Source organism: Patiria miniata, unplaced genomic scaffold, assembly GCF_015706575.1.
Source record: "Patiria miniata isolate m_02_andy unplaced genomic scaffold, ASM1570657v1 HiC_scaffold_7, whole genome shotgun sequence".
NCBI classification, from domain to species: domain Eukaryota; kingdom Metazoa; phylum Echinodermata; class Asteroidea; order Valvatida; family Asterinidae; genus Patiria; species Patiria miniata.
In genome coordinates, this window is record NW_024037074.1 from 47,008,084 (window position 1) to 47,035,689 (window position 27,606).

At 40.3% G+C, this 27,606-nt stretch overlaps 1 protein-coding gene across 1 annotated transcript in view; it reads right to left on the reverse strand.

Moving 5' to 3' along the window:
- Positions 1–15,705, reverse strand: part of LOC119745234 (receptor-type tyrosine-protein phosphatase N2-like) — an 80,769-nt gene extending 65,064 nt beyond the window's left edge. The window contains exon 1 of the mRNA XM_038221458.1: positions 15,571–15,705. Within this exon, the coding sequence (XP_038077386.1) occupies positions 15,571–15,705 (135 nt within the window). The remainder of the gene's footprint in view (positions 1–15,570) is intronic.
- Between the last annotated feature and the right edge of the window lie 11,901 nt (positions 15,706–27,606).

Genomic DNA, 27,606 nt, shown 5'->3' on the forward strand with positions numbered 1-27,606 from the left:
GTTTTTCCAGCATCTATGTATGAACACAAAACTTTGAACAGGTCAGTGTAACAATACTTGCTTTAAAATACTAACCCCCAAATCCATCGATTTCTGAACATTACAGCAAAAGCAAACGTTTCATATTACCTTTGAAGTAATGAACAGTTCCCATGTATGACGCTAAATATCCGTTCCACATGTGCACGCAGTACATACATGTCATGTGCTATGAGATGAATATTATGCAGTCTACTATGGAGTCCAAGGTTCGAGATTGGTTACTTTTTAAAAATTACAGTCTGTTTTCAAATTAATTTTTTTTTCTTCCAAAAATGATGTGACTTTTGTGTTTTATCTCTTGTTGGTTTGTACAGAGCCACGTCCCTAAACCATAACTTGAGGCATACCATATGGACAAGATAATTTGCAGCATAATTTCTTTAGCAGCTCTTTTTTTTTCTCAGTGCAGCAATAGATTTCTTTGCCAAAAAAACTTAAACGATGATCTCGAATCCGTCAGCAACATGTCCCCCCCCCCTTTCCTCAAAAAAAAAAAAAAAGCTGATAATTTGGTGACAAATTATATTATCGAATCCGCACAACTTCCGGTGACAAAAAAAATAACGGGTTTTAGATTTGGGTATGAGGTTTAGCTCGATTGGCAACATCTGTTGTGGATGTACAATAAGCAACGTAATGCATCACGCCGCATTCTGTGAATTATACCGAAAATGGACGCCGACACAGGTGTTTCTACTGAGCGTGTGCAAACAATGCGCGGCCGGCGCATATGTGCACATGGGTCAATACATTCTGTATGCCGTCAATACAAATCTTACTATCTGATTTACATAATGCCATGCTCTATGGGCCGGGGGAAGGGGGGGTGGGTGGTAAGCCTTCAGATTGCTTTTGATCACTTGATAAAAGAATGTTAATAAAATTCACGGAAACGCCACCTCAAAGCTTCATAGTGGTGAGAATAATACTCTAAATATATGCAAGTGTGTGATATTCGTAAGATTTTGGTATCTAGATATTTCCGATTATTTATTTTACATGTATATTACAAAATAATCGCCTTACAGAAATACACTACTCTACATTCTGTGAACGTTTTTTATTCAATCTGTTCGCTACAATATATTTTTTTTAAATGTCTTTTAACATGTCCAAATTCAGCCTGAATAATTTCACAATCTTACAGCATGTCAGCTGTCGTAATCCTCAACTCTTGCTGAAACTCAAAGAGCTCAAACGGCAAACCCTCCAGCGACCATAAAAACTCAAAAGCCCACAGAATCAAGACGCAAACGACAAAGGACAGATGTCAAAATCATCCCCTTCCACTCAGCATAATCCCGATCTCCATCAGCGAGAAAAAAAAAAGTCAGTCTTTTTTCCTTTTTTTCCCCGTCATCTCTCAGTCGCCCCTCATATCCCCGTATAAAGCTCAAGCTTTTTTTTTTTACTTCATTTTCTCGGCGTTTTAATCTGAAGGATTCCCTGTGCAACGTGACACCGCGTGAGCCAGTGAAGCCCAAAGCCAATGGGAACGAAGGCTTTTTGGTGAAATTATTCGCGGAGCGAAGTGCTGAGCCCCGTTTGGAGTTGAAGGACCGCAGCAATGAGCACGGGTGAGCGCGGGTCTTAAAGGGATCCCCTGCCGTGATTGAAATTTTAAAGGTCGTTGAGGTGAGAGCTGTAAAGGAGTCAAATTGATCTTGCGGACTGAGCTACGGGAAGAAGGCTTCAACAAATTCATGGTGCATGTTTCATCCTGGATTTTCTTGCTGTTCGAAGATTGGGAGCTTTTCCCCTTTTTAATCAAAAGTCATTTTATTAGCAGTTTTATCAAAGTTGCACCTTCGGGCATCATTTTAATAGAGAAATAAATTGTAATGCTTATACATGTATACTGTAGCAATATCCATCGTATCAACAATCTCAAAGCGTTTTACAGTTATTCCCCCGTTTATCAGGCCACGAGACCACGCGGCAGCCGATATCAGCGCACATTCCGTCCTCTACCCTCACAGGTACCCATTCATACTCCTGGGTGGAGAGAGGCAATTGCTGAGGGCACAGTGTCTTGCCCAAGGGCACAAACACCAAGTTCCTGGCAGGGTTTGAACCCAGTCAACATCGTACATGAGTCCAACACCGTAACCACTGGATCATCGCCTACTGCTCAGAAAATACAATTTGCGACATAACGCAGACATTTTCAGCAAAACAGGTGACCTGCCAAAAAATGCCACGTGAGGCACACTGCTTTGCCGCCAATACGTTCTTCCGTATTTACATTTACTTAAGCAGATAACCTCTGCTTAGCAGTATTTTCTGCTGTAAGCAACTCCAATGAAACTCAGCTGGGAACCCAACTTCATGAGCTTCGACATGTGAGCACAACTACTAGTCAGAAAATATACATGCTTACTGGCTAAACATGCTTACTGGCTAAACATGCTTACTGGCTAAACACAAATCAGCCAGGCGTAAATCAGATATGAACAAGTTAAATCCTGTAAGGCCAACCAAAAAAAGAAAATCGGTCTCTGGTCAGACCAGAGTTCCAGAATTGATGCGGTGATGCGTTTTTTTTTTTTTTCAAGCTTGGATTGTACAAAACAGACAAGGTGGGTACTAATTTGCTTTTTTGTGTCCTCAAATACCTTGGTGTCCTCCATCATTTGCCTTGGTGCCCTTCCCCATTACTTGGTGCTGCTTGGTACGAAAATTTGAGGCAGTGCGACAATAGAAGGCACTGTTCTAGCTACCGCGGGAAAAAAAGCAAAATAGTACCCACCTTGTCTGTACAATCAGAGACCGACTATATTTTTTTGGCCTAATATAATTCTTCAGGGAAAAAAATATGATTTGAAAAAAAAAAATTTGGGGGGGGGGGACCGGGATTGCCATATAATCATTCTGTAAAAATGCACGTCATGAAACAAATATCCGACTTTAAACAAGTAGAAGTGTATCTGGAATTACATGTAATACGTAACCGCATATGAAATATTATCATCCTGCTCAATTTCTGCTTGATACAGGCCTGTTTCTTTCCTTGCAAAGCGATCCAGCGTGGAGACGAACGACAGAGGAACGGAACAGAGGAAAAGAAACCATAGAAGGAGAACCGCTAAGAATGGCGCAGGTCCAACCCTCGCCTCGGTAACTAGACTCGCAGCCCAACAATCTTACCCGATTCGATTTCGACCGGCACGGCCAGCAATATTACATGTAGACTGCACTGGATTTAATTAATAGAAGTCTGGCAGGGGAGTTTTAAAACCGAAGTGGTGGGGATATCGATCGCACAGTCGCGGTCTTAACCCTCTAAAAACTCGAAACAACAAATTCACCAGATATGAAGGACTGTATATGGTGAAATACAGAATTAGGAATAAGTTTGTGATGACATGAAATCGCTTTTCTGATTATGTACAGTTCTGAAAAATCAAATATTTGCCCTTCTTTGTTTACATTACCAATGCTGAAGTATAAAGTAAAAAGCTCATTTTTGCGTTGACAAAAAAAACTTAATGAGTGTCGATCTGTTAATCTGTATTCTGTACTACAAGACAGTTAAACCGATTTCGTGAAAATTACTTAATTCTTCAAAACCTTTTTGTCATAATTTAAATTATGTTTTTGTTGTATTCTTGATAGATGTCAGGGAATTGTCAGGGTCGGGGAACCAGACTAGCTGGCTTGTGCCCGTTCACGGATTTGTAACCGATTGCAAACAAAATGTGGACTAACTAAATTTGGTGAAGTGAGGGCAGTATTTGAGAAGAGTCAGTTTTTTCCATCGTTGGAAATTGATACAAAAATTCCACTTATCCTTTAAAAGGACAGCACACCAGGTGCCATGATTTCACAGGATGCTTGAGACTATTATTCACTAACAGTCAAGTAAGGTATTTCATAATAATTTGGTAGTTTTGTTTTTTGATGTTTGCAAATTACCTTTAAAAGATGCTTTTCTGATGTGCATCGAACGTCCAGTCAGTCATGATTATGCCGTATATAGTTGGGAGGGATGCGTTCCCCCCCCCCCCATCTTTTTTATCGGACCGCACACCACGAATTAGCCTCCAATAACCCTGCTTGCGACATTCGTTCACCGCGCCCCAGGGCTCCGAGAAAAGAAGACCAGTTAACGAACATTCCACGATTTTTCTTATTACCCGATGCCTAATTAGAAAGGGAGAAGAGTCAAAGAATTTGCAGTTCGGTGCATGCCCCGGAGCAACATAATCAGGTGAAATCTGAACTCAGGAGACTACACGAATCTTTAAAAAAAAAAAAAAATTCTATTTCTTTATTTTTTCTTCTTCCCTGGAATTTTAACAAATGAGGGCCTCTATCAAATTAAATAATTAACTGTGTCGTATGAATTGCTAATGGACGGGGGGAAATGCGGTTGCCTTGGCAACCGCTGTTTTAAAAATAAAATCTGGAATTTTTGGGGGGAGGGGATCTCTTGAAGAAACCCATTACACGAGGAAAATCAGATTAGTAGGGAATGGGGAACATTCCCCAGGTGCGCACCGTCGGAAAAGGTTGAAAGGAATTCTTATTAAGGGGAGGGTAAAAAATCTTGATGGCAGCTGAATGAAAATGAGTTGAGGAATAGGCAGGTTTTTTTTTGTGTAAACACATCATGGATAAGCTTGGTGGCTCAGTACTGCAATTTTGCAACCCCGCACGCCTGACAATCAGAGAAACTGTGACATCGTTCCAATCAGAAATGTGGACTAAGCTGTTGATTGGTCAATTTGGATGCCGTGTTTTTGTAATACAACAACGGGTTACCGAAGACCCGATAGAAGGCGCCCGCTGAATGGTCAGAATCTCGAGGTCAAGACGCAGTCTTGTTTTGCATAATCAATCGCCAAATCTGCTCGCATATCCTAGACCCTTTCTATGCAAGGGGATATTCCATAGACTATTCCTTCCACCTCCCCACAATGAAAATACATGCAACACATAATTTGCTAAACTTGTAAAATTTCAAGTTAATAACTTATTAGCCAAAATGCTGTTATATAGATTTTTTTTTTAGAGAAATATAAATTATGTAGTATTGCAAATATCAGCTGCAACAAATGCGGAAAAAAAAAAAATGCAAAATTATGCGAACACAAACCACAGATGAGAAATGACTCAACGTACAAGCAAGAGTGATGAAAACATCATTGACTGTACGACATCACCAACATCTCCAACCAACGAAACAACACAAAATTCTGACAGTACCCTTTAAAAACTACTCCCGCCACACAGCCGTACTGAAATTGACACAGCCAGTGCATCTCCTTAAACAAACCCCGACCCAGCGCAATCCGTGCGAGAGAGATATACAGCCCACCACTGCAAATATTGAGTCGAGAGGGAACGCACACACACACACACACACACGTCCCTCTTACCTTCCAAGTCCGACCAAAAAAATGATACAGGAATGATATATTCCGTGCCGACGCCCGGCCAAATGTTTAATTTAGGCTTTTATACAATCTCCACTCCCCGGTGCGACAACGTGACACGCAGGCAGGGACGACCAGAGAAGATGGAAAACACTCCTTAAAACTGTCGCAGTGATTTTAATCTGCCCCAGTCTTAACCGCAAACGTTCATTAAGATTTCATGATCGAGACGGCTTCAGCTTCCATGTGTTCTGATTTATTCGCTACGACTGCTCCGAACAAGAACCGATTGTTAAAGTTAAAGTCCACAAACGATCATTAAAGTTGAGCTGCGAGCGACCACATGCAAAAAGCGGCCCAGCGGCGGAATACATTTCTGACTACGGTACCGAATCCCCCAATCTGCAAAACAGACAATTAAACATTCTCAGTTTTTTTTCTTCAAACCTGTAACTGTCAAGCAAGTTGTTTCTCAAGACGGATTTAAGGGATTATGCAGGCAAAAACAACTCCATTAAGGTTTGCAATACATAGCCTAAGACCTGAGGGAAAAAACCTGAGCTTAATGCAAGGAAAAAGGCCATTTTTCAACGGCTGAAAACCATTTAATCCTGACTGGCGGGCAAATACAGGGACCGAATGCCAATCATGATCAGGAAAAGCGCGACATTTTTTTCTCCACTTCGTTCCAGGAAAATACAACTTCTCAATATGTGCTTCTAGAGTTTCAGCTTGCCTCGGCCAAAACAAGGCAACTCACCTGGCAATTAGTTAGGTTTGTCAAAATCTATCCTTTTTTTTTTACAAAAACTGCCACCGGGGAAACAAAACAAGATCAGAAAATCAGTGACAACTGTCCAACATTTGGCAGCCATGACATACTAACTTGACTGACCCTTTTTATTTCGTTTTTTTTTTTTATTAAACTGCTGAACTGTAAAATGATACAATTTTGATAATTCGCAACACTCCTCTAATGACAAATATACTGTTTTTTTTAATTTTCATTTCTGGAAATGTTCTGGGAAGTTAACAAACTTAAAAACATTTCCAATGACTTACTCTATTCTGACGTGAGGGCCTCAACAGCGCCAGTTGATAAAGACACTGTCATGGTGTCGCAAGCTCCTGATACGAGCTCTGTAACTCAAGTCCCAAAAAGGTATCTTCTATTTACTTTAAATTCTGTGCCAAAACAAAAATCAAGGCAGGGATGCCAGACTATTTTGACAAAAGCTGAATCTCGGTTGAAGCCTATCGAAAGTGGAAAAGAGTATTCTGACGACTGCTGAACGGCTGAAGCACGTCAAGTCAAACAAAGCAAATAGAAAAATCCACAGACTTTTTCCAACCTTAGGACTAAATTTCTCACTGCTCCCAAAAGTCCTCAGATTTGTCAGCTGCAGTGACAAAATCCTGACATTCAAGACTAGACAATTTGGTAAGCAAATATCCAACGGCTGACAAGCCTGCTTAGCAGTTTCCACTTCAAAAGCAGAGTCAGGCTGTAACACGAGGCCTGTGCGGCAAGTACAAATATGCTAAGCTAACAGAGTGTTTCTACTTTCCCCGGGTTTTGGGAAAGCTGAGACCGGATTGCAATTTCAGCCGTTCGGCAAGTCAGCCTGAATATTACTCTCTGCAAGCTCAGCAAAAAAAAAAAAAAAAAAAAAAACAGAAGAAGAAGCAGCATGAAAACCTCTTTAAGGGTTTGCAGCACTTAACGGAAAGCGATAAGATTACGAACCCTGCCACAGAGACATTAAAACCAGAGTATACTTTGTGTCATGCGAACATCTCTCCCCGTGACACGCATGCCGGTGTGGGATATATTTTTTTTCAGGTTAAATATTCCGATCGCATCGCGGCAGGAATAAGCAGACTTGGACCCGTCCCCCGTTCAAAAGCATTTTACTCGGGCTGCGAGCTATAAGTGCTATTATGGAATCACAGACGTCCCTTGCAATGCGCGGCCGGCCGCGGAGCGGGGAAGAATTGGCGCAATGCCAGGAGAAAGTTGAGGCTCTAGGCAGTCTAGACCGGCCCCGAAAAAAAAAATGAGAAAAGAAAACAACATCCACGGCATGAAGACCTGTCTGCAAATGTGCTCTGAAGATTTTCACTTGTCTGGACTTGTCCGAGCAAATGCTTTAACAAGTTACCGACAAAAGGAATCGCGCTTGTACTAAGTCAACTGTGTCCCCGAACTCCGGGTGAAAAAAAAAACACGCCAAACTCTTAACCAGACTGTGACATTTGGATCAGATTTAAAAAAAGAAAAATATGCTGGCCATTTGATTGCAAATCGAGGGTGCCCCAAATATCAAGTAAAGTTGTATGCCAAGAGAATTTCTCAAAACAAGTAACATTTTCAAACCCATTCAAACTTTTGATTTATTCAAGGATGAAGCAATAAACAATACAGTGTTAGGTGGCTTGGGGCGGTGTGGGTGCGATGCGGGGCGGGGTGGGGGGGGGGGAACAGGCAGGACAGTTTGGGGCGGTACAGGCACTAAAAGGTTAAACAGAGAAAGTAGATTTGGGTGTACAACTGCTGTATTTGTCTGAGGTCACGGCCCAACATGCAGTGCAAACTTTAAGTCCTACTGCACCTATCTTCGAACAAAACCAGCAAACTCAGTGAAAAGTGGAGAGAAAAACAGGTATGGTTGTAACGATTTTGAAAGCCCAGGCAAAGAGATCTAGCACAAAAATTCAGGAAGAAACACAAAATATTGCAGAATTGATTAATTTTAGAAAAACCCTGGAGGCAATTTTGCAGAATTGTTTCATTTCATTTATTCCAACAAAATACACAAATTTACGCTTGGACTCTGAAGCCAGCCTAAGATAAGGATGAGGCTATTAAGTAGTAGAAGTGATGGAAAGTTCACGGCGATTTTTCATCCTCTACCCGGAAGGTACACTGCAACAGATTTTTTTTAACACTCAAACTAACGCCCTGCAGTTTATCAAACACCGTGAATAACAGCCGCCACACTATAAAAGCTACACTGCTGTAAGTAACCAGGACACTTAGGAAAAGTGTGAGACCCAATCCATAACAACATCTAGTTTTCATTTTTTTTTTCTCCTTCTTTTTCTAATTCTTCTCCCCGTGGTTGGAATTACATCACTAACAATCCAAAAGAGCAGGTCTCTGCTCTCCAATAACCCTTACGTTTGCCCGGTAACGGCGGACGAAATTATCCAAAACCACCTCGCTTTTTTTTTTCTCCATTTTTTTTCTTCCCCCATCCGCTTGCTCCTTCTCTCTGTTCCTGAGACGTATTCACCGGGGTCAGCCAGAGAACAGATCTCCTGGTTGCCAGGGCAACCCTCTCTCCTCTAGGAGGTAGCGACCATCTTTGCTCCGAGGTGCCCCAGGCAAGGATTTGTCAAGACGCTGAGAAGCGAGCGAGGTTTGTGGGGGGGGGGGATGTTGTACGAGTATTGTCAGGCTCCCCATGACAGTGTAACTAAGCCAGATACTGTTCCGTATGTACAATAAGCCTTCCGTGCAAACCAAATTAAATACAAGCTTTTCAGGTCAATTTCTTATTTTTTATTTTTTTTACGTCCCATTCTTTCTCTCTCCCCCCCCCCTATCTTCTTTACGAAATGAATAATTCAACGCGGTGACCGCGCCACAGATAGGATTACATCAGGCAGCGTCGGCCGATTTTAATACTTTAATATTGCTTTTTAGCTGACGAAGAAGCGTTGCCCTTTGGACTAGACTTGTCCGAGTGTCCTGCACGTTCCCCTCAGGGCAAACTACTAGACTCGTCCAAGTCACTGCAGCATTTCCATCCAAGACTAACAAAGTGTCTCAAAACTGATACACATGTACTAAAATATTTGAATTAAGTAATTAACTTGATACCGTGCTACAGGTTGTTACGGAAATATGCATTGACACAATAGCTGTTCTGTGACTTCTGTTATGAGAAAGAAAGCAGTGATCAGATTTCAATTTTATGCCACTGTTTAAAGGTAGAGTAGATCATTTGTCATTTGTGCATTCCGTTTGAAGAAACAAAAGTGCTCATAATGTATAGATGGACGGGTGCTGAACAACTAACCTGATGAAATTTTAGCTCAGTGAATGCTGTATACTCTGAGAAAACATTATTCTACATGTTCTAGGATCTCGTTTTCAATTCAAAATTTGCCTAGTCATGTTTTTACTTGCACCCGAAATCAGCATCCGGGACACTTTCTCATTCAGCCGATTGCAGCTACGCGATGTCGCACGCTGAACTGATGAATAATAGCAACCGCACGAGTGTGTGCATCGTGTCAACGCTTGCGCGCGCGCACCCATTCACGGATTCGCAGAATGACAGAACAACTACTTACGGAAATTTCCAAAAATGTGTCACTTGATGCATCTTTGGAAATGGCATTCTTTTCTTGTTTTCTTCAAAATCACAGCATGAGTAATTTCACAGGGTCTTTAGTGCCATTAATCTTTTCAACAATAATTTCGTTGGACAGCAATACTTTTTGGACAGCTGCAAATGGTATACTCTATCTTTAAGCAGCAAATAGTACTCAGCGAATAAATCAGCTAAGCAAATAACAGTGGAGTACCGACCAACACTTATACATATGACATAGCAGTTTGGCCGGTAACACATCATGGCTTAGCACATCTGTTCCGCGCTTAGTACCGTTCTGCACGCTTCATGCAAATTTGCACGCCTCATGCAAATTTGCTAAGCATCATTGCTAAGCATATCTGTTTCGCGCTTAGCACCGTTCTGCACGCTTCATGCAAATTCCCCCCCCCCCCCCCCCCCCCGGCTCGCACAAGGCATTAAAAATTGAGTCGGTGGGCCGAAACCACTCCGCTCCCACCCGATGCAATTATTTCATTATTTCACTCGAAACGGCCAGTGACCACTTCCGAGGGGGAGAAATTGGACACCGGCCGTGAAATACTGACCGGCGCCCTGCGGTCATTTTTCTGTCCGTATTGTCACACCTGAATTGGAAGCACCTGAGAGGTGAAAGAGTCCTGATTGCGCGGATCCGTCATATTCATTTTTTATTTAGAGGATTATGAATTGCAACAAGCTACACAAAAAAAAATCAAAGACTGAGGTTGTAAGAATTAAAGAGCCGGATTTTAACACCTCGTACAATGTAGATATATACTGACATTGTGCGAGGGCCAAGGGTTGGTCAAAATTATGGGCAGCACATTATACAAGGAAGAATGGCCATAAAAAAATGTGGGTAGATATTTTACCTTTTTTTTTTTCTCCAAAAGACAGTTCTTATAACTGATGCTTTTGTAGATGAAGTGTATTATAATTTCAATGTTTTTAGCTTTGTTTGTGTATCATACAGTTATTTTAATGTGGATTATTTTTTTATTTGTATGCTAATTGTAATACGTAGATCAATGTATTTTTACTTTTAAGTTGAGTTTCTAAAGCATTTTTTGTCCTTTTTTTTGTTTAGAAGACTTTTTATGCGCTTTTGATCATTGGTCATAATGGAAACAATGAGATATAATTTTTCAATTATTTGTATTACTATTACTGATTTGTGATTGAGAAATTTCATATCACTTTAATTTTCAAAATATTGGGCATGGGATTTCAACGTGAAATTTCATCAAGAAAATATTTGTTCCTTGTTTTTTTTAGGGGTAACAGACAGGGATAGCATGTCAGAAAAAACAAACAAAGCTTGTTAACGATATGGATATTACTTCACCGCATCTCCAGCTCACTTTCAAATTAACGATTACAATTAAAAAATTAATTAAGAAACTTCAAGATGCACAAGTGTTCGCACAATATCAAGGAAGTCAATCAGCTTATTTGTAAAAAAAAAAAATAAGGGAAAAAAAACCTGTTTACGTTTTCAAGTCAGCTCATGAGTGACAGTTGGCTCAACAATGGTCTAAAGTAACCGAGCCTAAACTGTAAAAAAAGAAGAAGAAAAAAGAGAGAATCGATCTTGATTTGTCACAAAGTGTACTTCGTCAATAAGGAACTCGGTGCACTTTGCGATTTATTCTTTTGTAAATTCCTCCAGTTTGTCAATGACGACAAACACACAGCTCAGAAACCAGATATGACGATAAGTCCCGCGGCCAGGGCAAAGAGAGAGGAAAAAAAGAGAAATATCGATTATCCGATCAAGCTGAATAGCTGTGCCGTCTTCACCTGACGGCACCTCGACCGAGGAGGAGAAGAAAATAAAAAAGAGGGGGGATGGGGTTGGGAAACGGTTGCTACGGCAACCAAGACAGAATTGATGTTGTCTCTGTAAACAGTTTGCACGCCTTTGCCCCGACAAGTCGGGCTGGGGCTCCTCCTTGTTATTCTTGAGGCCTGCCAAAAAGACTGGCCCGTTATTTTCAAACCAAACACTGAACAAAACTTCGGCCCGGATTTTTTCCGCCATCTTTTTCTTTGCGAGGAGGCGAGGAGGGAAAAAATAAGGTGATTCGTGTCCTGGACTTATAATAAGATTAAAAAAATTTTTTTATAAATTCAGAAAAAAAAATGACCTCTATATGCATCCTGGAAAAGCTTTTAAGGTGAGAAACCAATTCAGTCTGGACAGGACAACAAGCTATCGTCTAGGATTACCCTGTTTTTGCTAGCGCTACAGTTGCCATTTTTTTTCTCTCCGGCTAACAGTACAAAAAATAACAAACTTGTGTCTGCTTTGAAATTCAAATGTCAAGCTAAGCTGCACAGACGCGGTCCAAGATACAATCAGCCCTCGGATCTTGGAACAGACGACGAGTGCGTTCTTTTAAAAAATGCATGATTCCTTCTCGGATTATCGTACTCGGATGTTCAAGTCGGAAAGGTTTCTGGCCCAAAAAAGACTGTATTAAAAATTCAAGTCACCCTCTCCACAAACTGCGATACAAATTACAAATAAAATCTTGAGCCAGAATGCATGACCCATGACATGAAACAGTACAAGGCAGGCCTGCTAAAGCTGGTCCGAGAGTGCACAAAATGCGGAAAAAAATGTTGCAACTTGATGCCACTTCAGCGTACAAAGTCTTTGGAGAGAGTCAAGAACATTTTCTAAGTATCTCCTAACAAAATTGGAAATGTGTCTCAGTCCCAGATTCATGTCTTATCATCATTTGTGCAATGACTGTCCTTCATTGAGATGATATATGAAGAAGAAGAAAAATGGCGTCAGGTTGCAACATTTTTTTCCCAAAATTGTACTCCTTTGATTCAGAACGACTATTCACTGGAAGTCGATTTCATGCATCTGGTCTGCACAATGGGCCGGATTCATGTGGTCTCAACATCCAACTTGGAAATGATTAATATTTTTCTTCCTCCATTGTCTTCTGTTACAGATAATCCACCTGGTCCTCGTTGTTTGTGTTTCCCCATCTTTCCCCATCTTTCATCCCTTTCCACCTCCATACTGTTCCCCCCCCCCCCCCCCCCCGCATAATCCCCCTTCACTCCCACACTCTTTTGTCCGTTCCCACTCCCTGTGACCTTTGATCCTTCCCCTTTATGGTCCCTCCCCTGTTCATACCAGACCCCTTGTGGTTTGCCATCTCCCTTTGTTTCTTTGTTCTCTCATCCACCCTCCCCTGCATCTGTCCACACCTTTCCCACCTAATCCTCCTTTTGTGTTTCTTCTTTCATCCCTGCATGTTTGTGTGCACCCCCATGTTAATGTATGTACCTCTGTCATTTCTGTTTTAGCCTCTGAAGAAGAACTTGCTAAGTTCGCAACGTCAGGCCACATTAATTTTTAGATTTACATATTTCAGGTCCACCCAGTCAGTAAGCAGTTTGCAGCAGTCTTACTTTTTTCATGTTTTAGATGTTTATGAGTGCAATGGTAAGAGTAATTTCACATAGAGTTCAGTGTACACGAAACTGCAAGCCTGTCAGAATGCGAACTAGACGAGTGCAATGGTAAGAGTAATTTCACATAGAGTTCAGTGTACACGAAACTGCAAGCCTGTCAGAATGCGAACTAAGACGAGTGCAATGGTAAGAGTAATTTCACATTGAGTTCAGTGTACACGAAACTGCAAGCCTGTCAGAATGCGAGCTGGACGAGTGCAATGGTAAGAGTAAATTTCACATAGAGTCCTGTGTACACGAAACTGCAAGCCTGTCAGAATGCGAACCAGATGAGTGCAATGGTAAGAGTAATTTCACATTGAGTTCAGTGTACACGAAACTACAAGCCTGTCAGAATGCGAACTAGACGAGTGCAATAGTAAGAGTAATTTCTCATTGAGTTCTGTGTACACGAAACTGCAAGCCTGTCAGAATGCCAACTCTAGGCAGCATACATGTACATTTGCACTCTCTTCAAGATGACATCCAAATGCACTTGTCTTGTCATCTCAAGACTGTCCCAGGGGTGCGGGCGGGGCGAGAGGGAAAAAAGGGGGCAAGGAGACAGAAAAAGGGTTAAACTGAGGATTTTTACTTTTCTTACCGATTCGCTTTTAGTATCTGATTTCTATTCCGGTTTTGACCGTTATCGGGTTTCATCAGGGTAATGCACTAAAAGATCGAGGATAAAGTGAGGTGGGCCGAGAAACGAGTGAGATTTGGAGAGTAAGGACAAGAGAGAAAAATAAATATTTTCCAACTTCCGGAGACCCTGGAGATTGGGATAGAACGACAGGCAGGATATGTCTTGGGGGTTGGTGGTTAGCGACAAGGCAGAGAGGATACTAAATTGAATTGGCTGTGATAACCCGCCGAGAATTTTTTTGGATGCACTTTCTTCTCTGGCTACAAATGTACATTTTGCCACAGTCAGATGTCAATTACAGGAATACAATGCCAACCACAAAAAGCTTTTTGGGGGGCGAGGGGGTGGGTAGTATGATGGAATTATTTTTATAGTAGTTGTAGACCTTTTTAGTTTTAGAGGATTTTTTTTAAGATTAGTCTTTTAGCAGGAATTAAGAACAAAAGGCTGCCTTTAAAGATAATATAAAACATTTGCAAACATCCAAAAACAAAACTACCAAATGATTATGAAATACCTTACTTGACTGTAAGTGCATAATAGTCTCTCAAGCTCCCTGTGAAATCAAGTTACATAAACAGTCCCAGCCAGTCAATCCTGCTTTACGTAGGCTAGGAATTCTTAACTGTTGAAAACAGTCACTTGTTTGATTTTGACTGAAAGGACTACTTGGCACAGAATGCATGTTTACATAGAAGGGTAAATATTGTTGTTACTCAGCATATACAGTACATGTGTACAGAAAGCAAAACTCTAATTTTATCAATAACCACTTAAATCAAAATCTGACGAATAACTACATGAAGAATTTAATGCACATAATGACAATGTTTCCTATCCTGAAGCGAACAACGAACTCCTACAGTAGAGCACTGCTATTCCTCGAGCATAAATATACGTACGCAAAGTCAAGCGGCACTTCGTACAGAATGAACACCTATTTTCTCAATTGAGAGGTTAACAGGTCCAACAGAAATCAGGAGTGAAACAATAATCAGAGAAAAAAATAAGCCAAGCGGGCTTTAAAAAGAAACTCAGAGAAATGGCCGAATCAATGAACGTGTACAGAGCGGATAAATAAAAGAACAAGGGTGATAGAGACGTGAAGCAGTATGTCAGATCACTTGGTATCTCCCCTGAAATCTTTAGGATTGATTCCCGGCCGAAAAGTTGACGACACTGGGCATATGGAATTTGAAGGGGAAAAAAAATTTAAAAAGCAGAATTCGGCAGGCTATCAGATTTCAAGATGTGGATGGCATTTCATAAACCGATCGAAAGGAAAATGGAGAACTTGAAAAGGCTTTCAGAGGTTGGCAGGAATAACAGAAAAGAAAAAGAACAGAAGGTATATGGGGGGGGGGGATAGGGGACAAAGATGAGAAATGAAGGTGCAGGAATGAAACTCTTGGCGAAATAGGGGATAAAAAGAGTACAAACGCGGCGAGGAAATTAAGAAAGTCAAGGTCTATGAGGCATCTGAGTGGGGAATGAAAGCGATTTCATTAGGTCTGACATGAGAAGGAAAAAAATGACGGAGAAGAAATATTGGATTTCGAGGAACCCCCGGTTGAATTTCGGTTCTTCTGAGTGCAGGAGTGCACATGCAGCACGATCCCGGTCAATTTTTCAGTATTCTTACGGTTGTGGGGGTGATGCGAGAGAGAGAGAGGACGATGGCTTGAGAGCGTGGGTCGAATGTAGTCACGGACACGGTGACAAGACGGTGGGGAGAGTGGTTAGCAAGGGAATGGTCGACAGACAGGGTGGTGCACATAGTGACGGTGAGAGGGTCACAAGGTTGGACATTACCACAGAGATAGTTCCCATGCAACATCTTAAATGTGTACGTTGCCTAAATATTTCGTCATTTATCAAGCATTTAGAAACGAATCAATAGATGGAAATAAGTCAAACTTAAGTCAAATAACATCAAGAAAAGACAACTTCAATGAAAATACATGAACGTTTGCACAGGGGGAAAAAAACAGACAAACTAGCATGATATTAACAAGAAATTCAAATTTTGGAAATAAATCAAAGTTCATTTTGACATAATCAAAGACAAGACAATTGTAAAGAATAAGTACAACAAAATATGGGAAAAGAACAAGACAAAGTAATATAGATTTTTTTTTTGAAAATCATTGATGATCTTAAAATCAAATGTGTTGACCCCTAAAATTGGAAAAGTTTTGAAATTGTTTTTAAAACTGTTGCGACTTTTTGAGGGATACAAATGCTTGCGTTATAAAATTCTGGTGGAAATTGTCGATCTTTATTCGAGGGACATGTTAGTTCACTGTGCCACGACAGGGACTGATCAATTTTCACACTGAACGAACGCCAAGATTGCGAGAACAAAAACCCTCAACCATTGGACGGCCTTTAACAGCGTGATGGGGGGGGGGGGGGTAAAAAATCTGGGAAAATGGGATCGATACGAAACAACCTCAGCTGAGCTGTGATCGAGGTCGTTGGCAATTTGCATAAACCGACGCCACGCGAGCTCCACGACGCAACCAGTCAGGGGCAGCAAATGGAGGGGTACATTTAACGAGCTAACGACTCCTTGGCGCGTGATATTAATAATCAATGTTTGAATGTAAAGCACTGGATGGCAAGGCTGTACAATTAGGCTTGATGCCTCTTTTTTTACAATTTTGTGATTTGTGTATCGATAATGATTAATTCGCTATGCTAAATCGGATGCCTTTAAAAACCCGTATGAATGCACTGGCGGCAAATTTCATGCATGATGTTTGTTACAAATTCACAGAAAATTGTCTTTATTGCGTGAATCAAAATTGAGATCACTCCAATTTTTGATCAAGGTTACTTGCAATAAATCTTGGGAGTCAATGCTCTGTAAGGTGTATGATTTCTTAAGACTAGAGCAACATTTTCGTTTACATGTCCATTTTTAATTTCCTTTGGAAATTAACGCAGATCAATAAAAACAAGCTGTGCCCCAATTTCATTTTTTTCACAAACATTTAAACTTTCAATCTCATACTTATAAACCTTTGTCTTTTTACATTTACACAGGAGACAAAGGTTGTATTTTTTAATTTTTTTTCCACAAAATTACGGAAGAGGCATTGTTTCTGGTCTGATTTTTCCTCTGTTCCTCTTATTCTTTGTTTTTAAATCCCAGATAAAATGTACTTTTTGGGGGGAAGGGAGGGGTCTGTGAGGAAATAAAATAACTGATGTGCATCAAAAATTGTTGCCTAAAATCTGCTCTGGACATAAAACTATTGATAGGCTTTGAAGAATGCCTGTCCCGACAATCTTGTTCAATTACATCGTTTGGACAGACTGACGATACGATCCAGTCATCAGCCAATAACCGATCTAAGCACCCTGAGAGAGGCAAAAAAGGATAGACAGAAGAAAGCAGCTCCCAAATTGAAAATTTTCTAGCGTCTTATTTGCAGTTCTGTCTTCATCGGCTGCGCAGAACGAAGTCCGGGCTAAGCCCAGAGGCTAATACAGCCGCAACAATGCCGCGCTAGCAATCCGATCCAAAAACTGCCCATGTCGACAATTAAATTGCATTTGATAAATGGTTCCCGCTAAACTTGTTTGTCTCATTTTTTTTTCCTTTCCCTTCTTCTTATTCTTCTTCAGCCTCTTCCGCACCTTTCTCTCTCGTTTAATGTTGCCAAGACACGCCAGTACATGAGCGTCAAATTTTTTATTTTTTTTTTAAAGTAGGACTTGGTAATCTGGGTCGAAGGGTCGCGGGACAAAATTGGCCTTCGTCTTGCCCCGCAAGATTGAGAGGTCTGGAGAAATTATCTCGTAGACGGAAAAGGTGGAGCACTTTCCTGACAGCTGCTGAAACAATACTCGCTGTTTCTACTGTTTTAAAAACAAATCTTTATCAATCACAGGTATTTTCAGAGGGCTGCATTTTGAGTACACTTGTATTCCTCTTCCAAACAAATGAAATTTAGTGTTGAATTTTTTATGTTCGTTAAAGGGTCCATCTTTAAATTAGACAGCTGTTTTGTTTGGTTTGTAAAAATTGTCCTTGCTTCGATTCATTTGGAGAACACTGCAGGAAACTACTCACGACATTTGAAGTTTTAAAATCTTCAAGGATTAAAATATCCTGAAATTCATAACATAAATGTTGACACAAAAATCTACTCCACTATTTAAGGCAATATTTATGATTTAAAAGAGAGATCAAATCAATATGTTGCAACAACAGAATAAAAGGTACATGTATATCAAATTTTAAAACATAGTCATCAAATTATTTCACCCTGCCTACTGATGCAGTAACAAAAATCCCAGCGCAAAATGAATTCAATTTTTTTTCCCCGGGGATAATCGCCGGCACCATAGCAACGAGAAATATTTTGAATGGTTGATGAATTTTTGTGGACATCTGATGCCGCGAGTATAATGTTACCAGTTTGACGCTTGGCGCGTAATTATGATGCTGTTGTTACAGCAGCGTTTTGATGAGATTGTCAAGTGTGAAATGAAAACGGCGAAAAAACCTAAACGCGCAATCTTAACAAATTTATCCACTTCAATTATTACCATTATTTTTTTTTTCTTCTTTCTTCATTTTCATGCTTTTCCCCTTCCTAGTCTGTCGAGGTGTCAACGACCGGCATCGTTCACCTTAAGGGAAAGCAATCAGTGAGATTCTGAAAAACTCCACGGCCGTCGAGATTTCCGGCAAGGGATTCGGTCGTGTTGTCAAGGAAAAAAAAGAAAAGATATAAAAAAAAAAAAAAAGAGACATGTCACGTTATGGTGCGATTATACTTGTAGATTAATCTAATACAGAGAAGAACGTTGCCTTGTTGAACGGCCAAAGTTTAAACAAAATGAAAAATCCGTCCGGGGTTTTTGATTCCCAAATGGTCATCGGTGATTCTCCAGATCACAGACAACGTGAATGGTCATTAAACAGATCTATACAACCAATCTAGCTACTTCGGCTCTGCAATTTTAAGAAGTCAATGCGACTATTTTTTTTTGGGGGGGGGGGGGGCTGTTTCGGCAACTTGCCGAAACTGCCTTTGTTTTTGTTAAGAGTTCCCCCCCCCCTTCTTTTTCAGCCATTCCCCTTTAGCATTTGTACACGTTTTCATCTAACATGTCATGGCACTTTGGGCACTAAATTCAATTCGTTTGGTATACGGTGGGATGTGCAATAATTATTAGTGTTTAAAACAACTTGAACAGGCATTAACAAAATGCCGAAACAGCCATGTGCTTGTCCACAAATGTAAGTCCAATTTTGTATCATTTTTTTTACACTGAATTCACGGGTTAATCTAAAGCTGTTTTCTAATTATGGCATCCGTTGCTTTTCTGGAAGCACTCGGTAGGCTCATTTTGCTCTTGGTCTTTTTGCTTTAGTATCAAATTCTATAATTGTGACTTGCCAAATTACAACATTTAGCGAGCAGTTTCCGCTTTTTAATTGTATTTCTTTTGAGGATTTACGAGTTGATGGATCTAACAAGGTTGAAAATTGACTTCATTATTTCATTAAAGTCAGTAGCATAGGCCCTGGTACTTTGTTCCCAAACTGAGACGTTTCCTGTCATTTCTTCGGAGAACGGCAAGCTTATTTACTTTGGGAGGAAAGAAATAAAGAAAAGTGGCAGAAAATCAAATTATATTTTTTTTCCCTTGATTGTAGCGGCCGGAAAGCCGAAGAAAATGACCCCTGTCAAATGGCAAAAGTCAGACGAGAATAAAAGGTGATAGCTCTTCTCCAGAGAATTGAAATCTGTGTTGGATACGGACAAAAGTTCCGGCCAACTTTCGCCTTAGCCCTAGCCCTACGTTTCAAGGGAGACCCGCAGCCGGATGGTTCGGAGATTGACAAACCAGTCTTCCTGTGATCCGAGGAAAAAATAAAAAAGACGTACGGAAGAAAAGCTCTTACAAACTTTTGCAGAAGCCCCAGGCAAGGCAGCTTAGGGAGAATAGGAAACAGCTAATGTAATTCTTCTTTTTTTCTTTCTTCTTTCTTTTTATTCAGACAAAGCAACGAGCCAGGAACACCTACAGCAAACTTTTGTCCGGAGCCCCAGTGGCACGGTCGAGAGGGGCGAATGAAACGCAGCAGGCTGGCGCGGGGGCCTGGTCTGCACTCTGACAGCAAGTAAAGACTACAAAAATGAGGTAGAAGACCTTCCCTAAAAAAATGAAAGAAAAGGGTCCTGACACAAAAGGCAAACGTCTCCTGCTAAGGTGCTCTAGAGGACACACAAAAAAAGAAAACGTGGGGAAGAAATACTGCAACTGAAAGGATATCTTGCATTGGGGATTTTTCTGTGGGTCACAACAAAAACTGCAAAGGAGGTTATAAAAGGCCATCTGAAGGAGAGGGGGCAAGAATCCCCAAACACTGAAGAGTCAGTGACACACATATATAAAGTACATGTACATGTACAGGGGTTCCAGATACTGTAGAGCGTGGCATCGGCTGAAATGTAACTTAGTGTTAGAATGACAGAGCCATTCAGCATCACAATTCACCACAACTCTGTCATTGGGGGTGTCACGCGGGCTGTCCTGAATCACCCGTGGAGGACGCTGGTGATTTCTTGTTTGTTTTTTTCAAACTGTGCCCTGGTTCTCACCGATTCGGGATGTTCAACCCTAACTCCCTAGGCCCTTTTTGCCAGGAACCATCCTCAATCCTCCAACATCCTCCAAACTTTTGAACTTGTGTTCAAATGAAGAGTACCCAGCGCCTCAATCCTTTAAAACCGTCAGACAGTCCTGCATCACAAAATGCATTCACCCTCAATCCTCCAAAATCCTCCTCTTCAAACACCATTCATCCTCAATCCTCCAAAATCCTTATGTTTCTCAAACATCATTCATCCTCAATCCTCCAAAATCCTCATGTGCTTCAACACCATTCATCCTCAATCCTCCAAAATCCTCATGTGCTTCAACACCATTCATCCTCCATCCTCCAAAATCTTTATGCTTCTCAAACACCATTCATCCTCAATCCTCCAAAATCCTCCAATACTGTTTGGAGGATTATGGTTAAGATGAAGGTTGAGAACACACCAGAGATGATGTTGAAAAAAAAACAATTTTAACAAAGTCTGAAAAGTGGATGTAAGATCTGAAAGATACATTCTTTCTTAACTGATTTTTTTTTTCTCAGACTCAAAATGTCTGATTTCAGACTTAAGTGCGGGAACAAAATCTCACGCCTGAACAGACTTGAAGTTGCGAAAATGATCGCTCGCTACAATGATATAACCAAACAAATTAGACTGTCCCCATCAAATTCCATTTGCAAGGGATTAACCAACAACACACTTTTTTGGCCACACTTCTTAATCAGGACCCTAGGTCTGATTAAACCTCGATGGCAGAATGCTTCACCCGCGCGTGCCCTGTGGCGAGGATTCGCAGGGATTGTTTTGGTTTAAAAAAAGAAGAAGAAGAATGAATGAATCCGAGGGAAACAAGGGACAGTGCTTACTCGCAGTCCTGACAATACAAACCCCCTTGCCAAATGGGTTCTAAAAAAACTGGGGAGAATCCCCAGCTACCTTCGCTCTCAAGAATGACCGGCCAAACTTTTCTTCTGAAAAGCAAATCCGTGAACAGTAGCCGTTGCCGATGAAATATTGAAGGCATTCTCATTTGAATTTAGATAAATCGTCTTCGTTTTTCTTGATGAGAAAAGAGGAATTAGTGATGAGAGTCCTGCGATATGAAATCCGCTAAATCTCTGAGGAGGCTTCGCAGATGAATGGAGGAGGGAATCATTTGTCCGTCTGTGACAACAAATTTGAAAGGGATGTGTGATGACTCACAGAAATTTTTTTTTTTTCAATGAGAAAATATTTGCTTGGATTTGGGTGATTTGTTAGCTCTGGAAAATTTGTTTATCATTGGTTACCCGACGGCAGGCAAATTTTGTATGACATGTGCATTGTGGGTCTTAGGCTCGCTGGTAGTCTGTCCAATTCTGGCTGCAAATGCTTAGAAGCAAGAGTGACAGATAACTTCAAGTAGCATGCAGATGGTGACATGTGAAAATTTAAAACACGTTTCTTCATACACATTTTTGGTTAAAGTCAAACATTTCAAAATTAGAAATACTTCCACTAAACTGTCACCAAATTTTTAAGAGAGAAACATACAGTGAAAAGAGTGAAAATTAAAAACTGAAAACCAAAATAGTCCTTCATTACTCCAAGCGCAATCAAGGTTGGTCAAAGAATTTGGGATACTACATGAGACAGCTCTAAAATATTGAGCTAGTTCATTATCTGAACATTTTTCAAAACAAATTTCAATTTTTTTTTTTTAACAATTGTGACAGTTTCTGCTGTTTTCCAAGCAAGTTGTCGGACACAAAAAGGAGGACTCCTGCATTTGCTTAAACAAACAAAAACCAGATCACGTTTCCTTGGTTCCCTAAGTCCCTGCGTCCTCATTTCTGGAGAAACGTGTAGATACAAGCTTTTTTTGGTTTTTATCCTCCGCTGAACTGGACTAGGACAGGAAGCAGAATATCTAGGTTATTTTTCTTTATTTTTTATATTTTTTTCCCTGTGTCTTTGAGATGGGGATGGATGAGGGGCAGAATATCTAGTTTTTCTTCTTTTCTTCTTTTCTTTCTTCTTTTTTCTCTGTGTCTTTGAGATGGGGATGGATGAGGAGCAAAATATCTGGGGGGTTTTCTTCTTTTTCTTCTTTTCTTTCCTCTTTTCTCTCTTCTTTTTTTTTCTCTGTATCTTTGAGATGGGGATGGATGAGGAGCAGAATATCTTGTTTTTCTTGTTCTTCTTTTCTTTCTTCTTTTCTTCTTTTTTTTTCTCTGTATCTTTGTGATGGGGATGGATGAGGGGCAGAATATCAAGGCTTTTTTCTTCTTTTTCTTCTTTTCTTTCTTCTTTTTTTTTCTCTGTATATTTGAGATGGGCATGGATTTGGAGCAGAATATCTAGTTTTTCTTTTTTTTTCTTTCTTCTTTTTTTTCTGTATCTTTGAGATGGGGATGGATGAGGAGCTTTCAGCTGCTCTCTTGACCTCTTCTGAGATGTTCACCGTCTCCTCCTTGGGGAGGATGCATCCGGCCTTTGCAAGGTGCTACCGCAACTCGGCAAATCATGGGTCAGGGAAAGGCCAGGCAACAGTCTTATTTGCCCATTTTTCTGTTCTTTTTTTTTTTGGTGGGGGGGGGGGGGGCTTTCTAGTTCAGTGTAAGCCTAAGCTCTTACATGGCCAGATGGCATTTTGGTCATGCAGTAATCTGTTTTTTTTTCTATATTTTTTCTCTCTCTTTTCAGTGCTAGATATTACTTTGTACTTGTTGAGGAATCAAAAAAATATGAATGTTGTTGGGGTCTTGGGGCGACCTGCTGAGGAGGCGAGAAAAAGAAAAGTGAAAGAGCGTCTTTTTTTTTTTGCTTTTTCCCTATTTTTTTTCGGTGTCAGCTACTTCTAGTGAGGTTTTTTTTTTTTATTGAATGAAAAAAATGAATAGACATGTTTTGAAGGTCTTGGTGGATTTGCTTACAGACGAAATAGGGAGGAATAAAATAGCATCTTGTCAAAAACAAGTTGATAACATGCAATTTGTCTGTTTGTTTTTCCTCAAAAAAATCCCTGAAAACATGCAAAGTAAATGAAACAAAATTTACATTTTGACTACCGCTGTTTAAAAATTCAAAAATTCATACTTTTTAAGATTTAAGGGGAAAAAAGAGAATAAAACGCACTTCAGGGGTGATTACATATGGTTTTAAAAGGGAAGGCAAAAATGGGTATCACAAAAAGTGGTTTAAAGAAAGTCATCTTCCACAAAAAAAAAAAAAAAATTCGGGAAGATTTCCCTTAAGGTTTCAAAATCGATTGAGATGAAGGAAGTGTCCTTCTCTTGTCATCGAGTGACCGTTTTTTTTTTTCAGAGCGGTCATTTTCACTACGATCGGTCACTTAAACGGTCACTTTAACGGTCACTTAACGGTCACTCTGGCTCGAGCAATATTTTTCTGGGTCAGATGCGTTTTACGACAGCTCACCCTCCGGGTCTGATGAGAAGTGACTCATTTGCAATTTTGAAAAATAAAAACGACAGAAAAAAAGCGGCAGGACAAATAGATATTTCTGTTTCCCAGTGAAAATGTTCCCTCTTACCTGACAAAAAATGCATTAAAATTTGTCGGGTTTTTTTTTGTGTTTTTTTTTTTGAAGGACCCGCTCTTCAGGAGATCTTTAAAAAAATTGATTAAATGACAGTGGTTTTTTCCCTTAAACAAACAAAAAGTTAAATTTTAATCCAGAACTTGTACTTGAAGTGAAAGGAAATCAATGTGTGTGTTTAGTTGGGACAATATTGGCTAGTATAGGCTTGGGTCAATATTTTTTTATTACATACAGTGGGCCGGGAAACACATGCAGACAGACACTCGCTAATACTTGACCAAAAAGAATATTTTCCCCAAATTTTTCAGTTGGTAAGATAAAGATTCGTCTCAAGTATTTTGAAAAAAAAATGATACATGATTATAAAAAACAAACAATTTTCATTCAAAGATTCAAGTAATGATGCAAATCTGCTAACACTTCAGATATTTTTGGGTTTTTTTCGTTTAAGAGGATATTTTCAAAACATTGAGTCTCCAAAGGTTTCTTATCAGATGTCATGTCATGTCACACACTTTCTGTTACTGACAACTGCTCCAAATCTTATTTCTTAGAGTGAAAATATTTTACTGTTATGATATCTGCATTCCAGGATAAACTTGATTTTATTTCTGTCTGGCCACTATTACCCCTCACTGCTGATGGGTACACAGTCTTGTCCACCTTCACTGTCAATCTCAATACATGTCATCCCTGGGCCTATACAAAAAAAAAATCCGTCTCTGAAATGTTTGTATATTTTTTTTTTAAATTAAGTGACCCTGAACGTTAGGACAAAGTGCGCTATTGCCCTGGGCCAGGATTTCTGCATCTTGTGGGTGGCTTTAAGTAGATAAAACCAACTCCGCATTTTCTCTATTAACTCATGAAATATTACCTGCTTTTAAAAAAAAAAAATTGCGCGAGGGAAGACGGCCGGTATGCGTTTTGGACATGTTGAGTCGTTAACAACCCGATCCGTGTCGGTTCTAATTATGGGGAAACAGGTGTTGCGTTTCTTAGATGAGGGAAAAACAATCCTCCGCACTGGGTTTCTAATTGGTCGAAACCGACAAAGGTTTGTATGGCTTGGGTTACAGGGCGGATTTTCTGGCATTAAAAAGGTTTCGTTGGCCGAAATGCGGAAGCCCACTGCCGCAGTTTAATCCTGTTTGTTTTTTTTTCCCAAGGAATTCGCAAACCACAAGGCAAGATACTTGATGGTTGTTACAAGAAAATTAACAAGCAATGACGGAGAAAGAAGACGTGTGTCAACACTCACATGGAACAGGAGATGAACTTTTGGGAGGAAGTAGACATCTGAAAAGGAGTTTACATTGAGGCAATCTGACGGAAGAAACTTGAGAAGTACTTCACGACTGTCATTTTGTACTTAATTTTTTTAGCTCACAACCTGCGTACCTTCATGAAAGGATACAAGTATAATTTCCATAAACAATTTACAAAGCCACAGAAGCCAGCTACAGTCTGTCTAGAGTAAGTCATCAGTATATCAATAAACCGCACTCCAAAATATAACAAAAAAATTAAATTTCCAGAAGATCAATTCTTCATTTCGCCAGATTCACCCCGGCTCAACGGTTAAGACACAAAGCCAAATCCGAAAGAGAGCGTTCCCCGACTTTCCTGCAGATTTGAAATTCGTTTCGGATGCTGAGACCTACACCAAACAATGACTAGTCATTTTGTTTAATCTCTGATTTCTGGAATTAGTGATTTCAGATTGAATACAGGGCTCCGAACTCAAAAAGCGGAAATGGAACAGGAGTCATAAAGCCCACGAAAAGAAAAGAAAAGATAATTCCATTTATACTGAGCCCCTCTCGACTCGGTCCTCATCTAGACTCAGTCCCCGCATTTACATACAAGCCTCGCTGTGTTCGCAGTGACCCCGCGCAGACATGTTTCCTACCAACAGGAAGCGGACTGGTTACATAGCGGAGGTGCGTGCGCCGTAGATTGGGATGTAATCCTGCCCGCAACCGGGAGGAAAAACGTTACTTCGCATGCTAATGAGGTGCGGTGAAAGGGTGCCGTGAGGCGGTTCGGCAAGGGGTGGGGTGGGGGGATGTTATCAGTTGGTGCGCGCCTGCATGTACATGTACATGCAAGCATTTGTGGGCAATACTGCTTAGTGCCTTGGGAACTATGTTTCTAATACGACTGCACCGTTGAAAATTCAATATTAAAAGCTAATTTCGAGTCGACAACGTTTCTAGCAGGTAGACAATAGCTTCGGGCAATGTTTGAAGAAATGATGAAAAAATTCACGTCAAAATGAAAGTAGATACTTTTATCGCCCACTCCACCACAATTAAGTCTGTAAGGATTAATTTCCAGGATCTGATTATTAACAAAAATTGTTTTCTTTTAATAAACTTAAAACTCACCACAGCTCAATGTCTGTGTTGGTTATTCCGTGTATTAAATCAGCCATGAGATTTCAACATTTTAAAGGCATGTATTATAAAAACGAAACGCTAAACAATTTTTCCGCTTGCCCTAAAAATGACATTTCAAGTATACAGCATTTAAAATATAGCTCCTTAAAGCAGCTACCGGGGGGGGGGGGGGGGTATGTTAATTTTAACAATGTATGCATGCGTTACAGATGAAAATTATGCGAAGTGCATTTTGGAGTGATGAAAGGGTTCAATGTCCGTAGCAATAATGATATGCTACTGTCAGCGTAATATATGCATACGGAAATGGATTTGATGACATGTTTCCTATTAAACTTTAAAATTTCACTAAATTGCAAATCAGGGTGGGGGGGGGGAGGTGGGATCAATCTAAACACTGCTGTTTTGCTAGGCATAAAAACGAGATCGACGGTTTCTTCTTCCGGTGATAACTCATGTAATTCAGGCTATTGTTATCTCGGAAGTGTCCTCAATCAACTGCAATTATGTTTAGGATGAAAATTTTTATCTTTTTTAAAGACTTTTTTCATGGCATCCTTGTTCTACGCAAAAAGAGGACAAATGAGGAGATAACATTACAGAGAAATCTTCAAGAACTTATGATATTACTTCTTAAAGACATCGATATTCTAAGCACTGCAACATCTGAAGAAAAGAACTGAAAAATTGACAAATCGACAAGGAAGCATCAGAAAGTACACTCAGCAAAAGATTCTCCCTACAGGGCGTACTGACATCCAACAATCGTCAGTTTCTGCCCTCACCCCCCCCCCCCTCGCGCAAATACACTGACCGCACCGTCACCCCTGCATAAATCTACATAAACACACATGCACACATCTCCCCTCCAGCCAACCCAGCAACACACCGCACCGCAGCGCTATTCACACGGCACGCGCCCGACACTATGGAAACTGGTCAATTCAACTGTGGCTATTCATCATCCAATTCATTTCTCCTTTTTGTTTCGTGTTTTTTTTTTTTTTTTTTTTGTTTCGTGTTTTTTTCGTGTTTTTTTTTTTTTTTCGTTTTTTTTTTTTTTTTTTTTTTTTGGCCAAGAATCAAGAGCCCGAAAGTAAGCTCTT